Consider the following 8,670-nt stretch of genomic DNA (forward strand, 5'->3'; position numbering starts at 1 on the left):
CTCTCTCTCTCCAGAGCCACAGAAGATACTTTACAACAGCATTCTCAGGATGAGAAGAGCTCCTCATGTCAAGTAAACTCTGCTTCAAGTATAAAATTGATGTAATATCCCTCAAAGCTAAAACGAGACTAAAAGAGTTCTAAGAAGCCTATCGTTGCGCATACTGAAGATCAAAATAGGCGTAGAGGAAACATTTGAAAATCACAGGTGCTGATTAGATTTCAGCCTGATAACGCCTGTTTGTAGTTGTGTTTAAAGGGCTTTTTTTCAAGTCCGAGTAATCGAGTGTTGCTTTTATTTATTTTAATCTCCCACCCCTGCAAGTTATAGCAGATGTCAGTCAGCCAACCACTTAAACACTCGGCTGTAGCGTCAGATAGACAAGCCAGTTAGACATCCAGTTAAACTGCCAGCAACTTCAGCCCACCAGCAATCCAGTCCGTCAGTCAGCCAGTCAGTCAGACACCATTAGTATGCATCCTGCCCTCAGACTTTAACACACAGCAGCCAGGCCGGGGGAGAGGCGGGAGGCGGGGGTGGGAGACGTTTTGACTGAGCGAGAGGCCACGTTCAAACGGTTGCATTCTCAAGGTCTGCTGGGAGTAACCTTTGACCCTTTGCACTCCACGTGTGTGTGTGTGAATTCAGCGAGTGTTTGTGTGTTTTGGTGCCTCTGCTGGCCGCGTGGAGACTGCAGCCTGCAGGGCCATGTGGAACTCATTTAACAGGAGAGCAGAGGAGGTTGAATGCGTTTACGGCACATGAGAGGGGAGGGAGGCCGAGGGCTCTCGCTCGTCCTGGAAAACAGGCAGGCAGGGAGACAGGCGGCGGGCGAAGACGTAGGAAGCAGACAGAAAAGGCAGAGCAGCTGACCAGACATCGGAAAAAGACAGACTAGAGGATATTTTCTCTCCAGGAAAAAAGAGATAGAAATGCAGACAGACACCTTTTCTTGTCTGTTCATACATTTCTTTCTCTTGTTTTCTGCTTCCAACCACACAGAGCTGTTTTTCCTCTGCCTTTCTCCAAGCTTGTAAAATGTAATGCTCGATCTCAGCGAGCGGGGACGGGCTTTGGGAGTGCTGCCTGGTCTTTCTCAGCTTAGTTTGTCACCTCATATCCACAGCATATGTCCCAGGTTTTTTACCTGCGGCGTCGGCGTGCGTGCTCGGTTGGAGATATGAGTCACCACTATACATAGAATGACAGATCGATGCACAGAGGGGAAAAAATCAACAAGTGAGGATGGAAGAAAGAAATTCAAACAGTCAGCAGAGCGAGGAGGTGAATGTAGAGGTCACATATGTAAGAGGAGCTCGCACCTATAGTAGAGGTTATATGTATGTGTGTGCAGATGTGTGCATCTAGGATAAACTGCTGTTGCTGAGGTGTGAGAGCCCATGTCAAACATTTCTCTCTCTCTCACTGTTTTCACTCATGAAATCTAGACAAGACTGAATCTGGACGTCGCCTACTGGTTTGGGCTCAGCTGCATTAGCCAGTGATGAAAGATAAAGCAGTTCCGCACATGGCCACTAGAGGCTCACTCCCAATAACATGTCAGTCCCCTTGGATCTCCATGTTAAAATGTCCCGATTTACAGTCTGATACAAACAGCTGTTTTGGTTTGTATATCACATTTATGCTTATGTTGTTTTTAATAACATACAATTTAATTCTTATTTAAGCTTAAAGTTTGCACCAGGTGTCACCTCAGCTAATCCAGCCCACTGAATTTGCTGTGTTTGTGCCTTTTCGGCGATAATTAGCAAATAATGAGTCTTACAGTGTTACCACCAGACTAAGAACTTTGAGTTCTACTTTGTTCGTGTGTTACTTAAAACTAATTAGTAGATATCAGTGTTTGTTTGTTGTTTATGGAAGCAGCTTGCTAGCCAAACCTGCCATCTAGGTCAGTGGTCCCCAACCCCCAGGCCACGGACCGGTACCGGTCCTCGAGTCGTTTGGTTCCGGGCCGCGCGAGTTGAGGCTCGGGTGTGAAATTTATGGTTTTCAGGGTTTTTATCGTTAACTCTGTTTCCTCTGGGTCTTTCCCGTGTTATAGTTGTGTGTCTTATTTTGAAAGAAATATTCACACGTTACCATAGCAACCAGAGAGCATTAAGGGGCAGAGAGGAGGATGTTACTCTCAATGTTGTTGGCGCATTTCAGGAGGATGCTGCTAATAAAGTTACACAATTACACAGCAAATTCATGTTTATTATTTACAAAATAGCACAGTTTTTGTCTCGGTCGTATCATTTTATTTTGTTGTATTTATCCGTGACACAAGGCCAGTGACTTTGCTCATCTTTTATGCACAGTCTGTTATCGAGGCAAGTTTAAAGCAGGCTGACACACAGCAACCAGCCGTTTGTGATGAGGTTTCAAACAGAGCCGCCTGCTCTGCTCTCACATCGGCACACACGGACAAGCTATTCGAGAACTGATGCATTAAAGATTGTTTACCGTCCACCGAACGTACGCGTCTGCTCGATAACGTCGTGAAAAGTTTAGGGTGCGAACTAAGAAACGGCTTCTCTGCCCTGCTTTCCCAGAGTGGTAGATCCCTTCTGATGCATGATCTACCACTCTGTGGCATGTGGAAAGGGAACCGTTGCTATGGTAACCCAAAGCCTGACTGGAACGAGAGGTGGGGAGGAGAAAGGGTGGGTGCGTGTCAACCCGGGGAGACCACTGCCCACACGCACACATCCATGCAGCGAGTGATCAAGATTACAAAAGAGACTCTGTGCAGGGACTTACTTATAAGGTTATGGAGAGCAGAGCTGGAGATATCAGGGGCAGAGCCGCGCTAACAGGAGTCAATAAGATTACTGTGGACACAGGCGGCCAGAGAGAGGCAGCAGACGCACACTTACAATGACAAAATCATAATGCACGAGTGTTCGTGTGTGTGTGTGTGGCAACATGAACCAAATATACAAGATTGCTTTCCACATGGGGGGGGACTTGTATGTTTTAATGAGCTTGTGGTTCTCGAGGCAAATTAAATTTCTGCTCATAACATCGATCATAAATTCACTGTATGGGCTGAGATTTAACCCCTCCTCCCAAAAATGCTTCAGCTGCAGTGTATTGATGGCTTGATGAACGGTGTTCACAGTCACACCTTAACAAATGTTTCTGCGGCAGACAAAAGGAAACAGCAGGTCATCGTTTGCAAAACACAAACTGACCCCAGAGATGAAAATGACAGCTGTTCCAGTGAACTGGGATGACTGTGGTGAGCAGCCAGCCTTGAATAATGAGAGCTTTTGGATCAGATGTACGCTCTTCTTTTCTCTTCTCTTCAAAGTGTATAATCTGTGTAGAAACTATATATAGATTCACATAAATTACAATTAAAGCTTAAAACCTGTTTAGATCTTCCTTCTGGTCTGCCACAGTCCAGTCTGAGTAGGAAACCAGAGACAAGACTTTGGCCTCGGTGGAAAATCTGAAATGGCTTAAGAAACAAATTATCATGTGGAACTTCTTAATGTTTGTCTTAAATCTGAAATGTTTTTCTAGCTGAGGCATTGTTGTAAACTAGAAAAATTTCCAGTATATACTTAAACACCCTGAATACTAAAAAGCTTCTCTCTTTTTTACATTATTTCTCCAGCATCTTGATTGCAGGTTAGCTGTAAAAGTTTACTTTGTCTACCTTAGTTTACAATCTCTTTCATAATTACAAATTAAAACCATATGTCGAAATTTCACAGACCTGAGTCACTGCGCGATTCATTGGGGAAGATGTTTTTATCGCTGTATTACTGAAAGTTAGATGACTGTTTTTAAACAGCACTTTTAATCACTTTTCTTTATTATGATGATCAGCTGGTTCTTATATAGCATTTTTCTACACTAGCTGATGACTCAGAGCGCTTTATACAACATGCTTCAATCACCCAAGCACTATTTTTTATCCTTAAGTGATTTAACCGTAACACATACTCTGATGATGGATGCATCGGAGAGAAACTTGGGGTTAGTAACTTGCCCGAGGATATTTGGCATGCAGACTGGAGCAGCCATGGACTGAACCACCAACCTTCTGACTAGTAGCTGCTCTGCCTCCTGAGTATTTTTAACCCAGTGCTGTATTTACATTTATTCTTTCAGTGATTACTTTGGTTATATTTGCCATCTCTTTTATCTATTCTTCATGATTTGTGGTTAGCTCGGCGTTTTCATTCTTTATAGTTTTGTATATAAGAATTTTTGGGGCAGCTGGAAAACACTTTGCATAAACGCCTGTTCTACACACATAAAAGTGACTTTATTTGAAAGACTGAAGCTTCTTAAATGTTGTCAACTGTCTGTACTTTAAATATGAAGCTACAGCTAGCAGCCGGTTAGCTTGGTGTAGCGTGAAGAGAGGAAAGAAAAGCTAACAGTCAGGGTGGTTCTCTTTAAAGTTAATATAAACTGTCTGCCACCAGACAGCAACTTTTAGGAAATCAAAAATAAATGAATATATATCATATTTTTTGTTGTTTAAGTGTTTCTATCTTATGCTAAACTGAGCTAATTTAAGCTAACTAGCGCTGCACTGCAGCTCTACATTTACCGTACAATCACGAGAATAATATCAATCTTCTTACGTAACTCTCAGCAAAAAGGAGCAACTAAGCTAATTTCCATACATTAGCTGCACACACACGATATTAAAATATCAAGGTGAAAGGTTGGACGTTTTTCTGCCTGCTGTTAGATTGGCTCAGGTTTGTAAGCCGTAACCTTCGTCTGTCACTACAGATTTTTAGGCCCAAGTTGTTCCGAAGCCAGTCCATTTCCACGACCGTGTGTTTCAGGATGTTGTCTGTGTGGGTTTCTTTCTCCAGTGACCTCTCTGTATTCTGCACCAGTCACATCATGCTTCAATGTGGTGACCACATTAGCGAGGTGATTAGCAGCACCTGTCTTTTGCCAGTAGAAAAGCTTGGCTTTCCAGACATGAGAATTCAATCTTTGTCTCATTAGTCTGCAGAAAGTATCGTTTGGTAAACTCCAGGTGGGCTTGCCATATGCCTGTTTTTTCAGCGGAGTAAAATGGCACTTAGGCAGAGTGCCGCAGAGTTGTCCTTCTGGTGGGTTCTTTAGTTTCTTTGAAAATTGGTTTGCGTGACCACTGGCTACACTTCCTCCTCCCTGACCAAGGCTTTTCTTGCCTAGACCAGATGGACGACTGTTGGAAGACAAACTTCTTCCACAACAATAGAGCTCGCTGCCCAACACAGTCGGATGTCGCAGGTCTGCTGAGGGTTCTTTGAGCTTCTTACTGTGGCGTTAACACTGATCTGTTGAGCTACTAGTTCACCTTCAAGTTTAATGCTAATGATGGAAGTCTTATAGGCCATTTGTCATGTGATCAAGTAGTTAAAAGTTAGTTGAAAAAGTCATGATAACTATTATATTCATGTCTGACACAAAGAAATGGAAGTCTTGTTGCCTAGATAACCACTGAATGTATTTGCCACACAGCCATTAATCAGTAAAAGACTTTCTTCACTGAATAAAGTTTGAAGGTAAAAAAAATAAAGTCATTGAATGTCTTAATTTAACCTTTATTTATACACAAAGTCTCATTTACAAGAGAGACCTGTTCAGGCTTCAGGTTCAGATGAAACGGGGGAAAAAGTGAAATTTAATGACGGTTTCATAAAATAGACACTGAATCATTTTTATCTGCAGCTTTAATTTCAAAATACTAACCCGCTTTGGAAAATGTTGTTTTCTGACATTTGAGACGAACCAATAAAAAAGATCAGCAGATAAATTAGTAACGTAAAAAGATGTGAATTTGTCCCGTTTTTCTCCCTCAAAAAATAGATTTACTTGGTTATTTTAACACTTGGGTTCGAAACAGATGTGCCTTTCAGATTTTCAGATCTGCGGTTTCCCCCTTTGCGTTCCAGCGGCTGCTGTATCAGGCAGGCTGGATTTGGCCGTGCCCAGCGGTCGTTGGTAATTGAATGATTTGCAGCGGCCTTAACTCATTTATGACGCTTTCCTGCTCAATTTAACCTTGCCTCGCTCATCAATATTGCCCCGTTGGCCTCCTCGAATGGACAGTGGATGCTCATCGAGCTGCTCCCGGGTCTTATGGAGGTCGGATCTGAGAGGCTTTTGTTTTTTTAGGAGCTTCTTCTGTTGCTGGCTTTTTTTCTTTTTTTTTATCCCTCCGCTCGTCACTGAAACTGATTCGTGTCTTGCGTGTAACTGATGTTCCATCTGCTCTCTCTTTCAGTTCCTCGAGGTGTGATCCAAAATGGCGCCCGTGTCAGGAGCCAGGCCCTCTTCCCTGTTATCAGACCCTTACCTGTAAGCCCTGTGGGGAGCAGAACCTCGGCCATAAGGTGGGTAAACTTTGCTCCTGCTGCCTTCAAACGTATAATTAACACCAGCGGGGGCTGCACAGACGCATTCCCTCTCCCACAGACACGCCTGCACCTACATGCAGTGGCACAAAGCTCGGGGAGCTCCCAAATTTTCCACTGATAGTTTACATAATTACATCTTTATTGTGCTCGAAAGTCAGAGGCGTTCACACGCTTCCCGCCGTGCACGACGTTTCATCCAGGTGTGTTTATATAATGGCCTCTCGCAGACACACAAACACAAACAGGTTTATTAGAGGGAGAGGCCTCGTGATTCAAAGAACATTGGGAGCATGCACGGACATGCACATCCATCACAGGAGCACGAGAGTATGATGGCCTGCACTGCATAATGAATTAAACATACCCGAAAGGCTCACTAAAGGTTTGCAGTGAATATTTGATCACTGTAAGGGAGTGCATGTTTTTCTTATGAGATATTAACATGCTCACGCTCTCATTCTGGGGGGAGGGGGGGATGTCCGGGGGGACAGGGCACGCTGCTGAAGCTACTTTTTGATTTATGGGTTGTCAGGATTACCCCCCACCCCACGCCGTCCTTTGACGCTTTACAGCGAAAAGTGTCTCCCGACTAATAGAGCAAAATGCGCGTCGCAGTGTAACGAGGACGAACAGTTAAACGGCCTCGCCGCAGAATCGTCACCGTCGAGGCGCTCTGACTTTAGAGTTCGCAAGGTTCTTTATGTGCTGAGCAACCTTCGAGACAATGGGCGCTGCTAAAAATGCACTGTGTCATTGGGGTGGGGGGCGCGAAGGTGGCAATCTGAAAATGAGGCAGCTCGTTTCTGAAAAGGAAGGCTGAGTCTTTGTGAAATACGGGCTTTTATCTGACCTCAGAAATATGCGCATGAGGCCCGAGGGAGCTATTTGTGGCTGATAGATTAGAACCTGAACTTTCTTTCTAGTAAAGCAGAGAAGCTTGAGTGTCAGTGGAGGGAAGCAGGTCCAGGCAGGCAGCCCGCCTGGCAGTGTGACAGCACGAGTAACGTTATTCTCTCCCGCTCTGTGTCCTCGATCCATACAGATCATCCCTGGGCGATTATCTAAGCCGAGGACAGGACAGCCCAACCTGCTACTCTCCTCCGCCCTGCGGCGAGGACCTCCAGGACGACCACACTTACAGCACCGCCAAATCCCCCAGCAGGCTGTGCTCCTCCCAGGTCACCTCCCCTTCCTCCCCCGTGGACGACGACGACATTATCGCCGTGGAAATCCAATCAGACGTCAAACCCGAGCCCCGGGAGATCCCACTGGACTCTCACGTCACCACTGCCGCCACCACCACTACCTACATTTCCCAGCAGCCCCCGCGCGGACAGAGACGTAGTTTGGGGGGAGCCGGGACTCTGGCTGGGAGCAGTTTGCCCTGGACCAAAAGCCGAGCGAGAGGCATTAGTGACACGCTGCCGCTGAAGAAGCGGCGCGCGGCGACGGTGGAGAAGCCGCCGGAGAGCGACGACGAGGAGATGAAAGAGGCGGCGGGATCGCTGCTCCACCTGGCGGGGGTTAGAGCCTGCCTCAACAACATCACAAACCGCACCGCCAAGGGCCAGAAGGAGCAGAAAGAGGCCCTGAGAAACTAAGACACACACACATAGAACAAAGCATAGACACACACACAGACGGCTTATAGCTCCAAGCACACACACAGATTTACACACACACACACACAACTAGGTCAACAGGTAACATTACTACAGCATTAGTCTCAACGGACACTTGTCATCTCCCTCTATCTATCTGCAGGGCATTAGGTGAATCCTACTTATTTGTGGCAATATCAAAAATCTATGTTTTCCTACATGTTCAGCAACACTAAACATCGATGGGTATTTCTCATATGTCTTTGTTGGTTTTTTGTTGTTTAAAAAGGGGATGAAAGCCATAAAAAAAGGAAAAAACAAAAGCACGTTTTGTCACTAATTTGGACGAGCGCGACAAAACCGAGTCACGTTGCCGGGAGGGGGAGGGCGGGAGCTGATGATGGCTGTTTGTCTTACCTGTTTGTTTCTATGTGAATCTGTAGCAATCTTGCAGTGATGCCGGCAAAGGCGGGTCGGCCGCCCGCCGGCATCACTCTCCTACATCCACGAGCACAAATGTGAGACTGTGCCAAAGATAAGCGACCAGGTTGCTTCATGTAGCCGATACGACAGCTGACAAGAAAAAAAACAAACACAAAAAAAGTTCAAAGATGGCGTAGTAGAGCTAACGAGAGAGAGCGAGTGACCTTAAGTGTGGAAATAAATGTAAAACCCAATGT

At 45.3% G+C, this 8,670-nt stretch overlaps 1 protein-coding gene across 2 annotated transcripts in view; it reads left to right on the forward strand.

Annotated features, from left to right (window-relative positions):
* The window catches only part of ches1 (checkpoint suppressor 1), an 84,259-nt gene extending 76,221 nt beyond the window's left edge, over positions 1–8,038 (forward strand). For both annotated transcript variants that reach the window (XM_013908709.1, XM_005724853.2), the window contains exons 5-6: positions 6,257–6,365; positions 7,432–8,038. In XM_013908709.1, the coding sequence (XP_013764163.1) occupies positions 6,257–6,365; positions 7,432–7,990 (668 nt within the window). In that variant the 3' untranslated portion in view covers positions 7,991–8,038. The remainder of the gene's footprint in view (positions 1–6,256; positions 6,366–7,431) is intronic.
* The last annotated feature ends 632 nt before the right edge of the window (positions 8,039–8,670 follow it).

This window comes from Pundamilia nyererei, unplaced genomic scaffold, assembly GCF_000239375.1.
Source record: "Pundamilia nyererei isolate P.nyererei 1_Seehausen unplaced genomic scaffold, PunNye1.0 scaffold00013, whole genome shotgun sequence".
Taxonomy (NCBI): Eukaryota; Metazoa; Chordata; class Actinopteri; order Cichliformes; family Cichlidae; genus Pundamilia; species Pundamilia nyererei.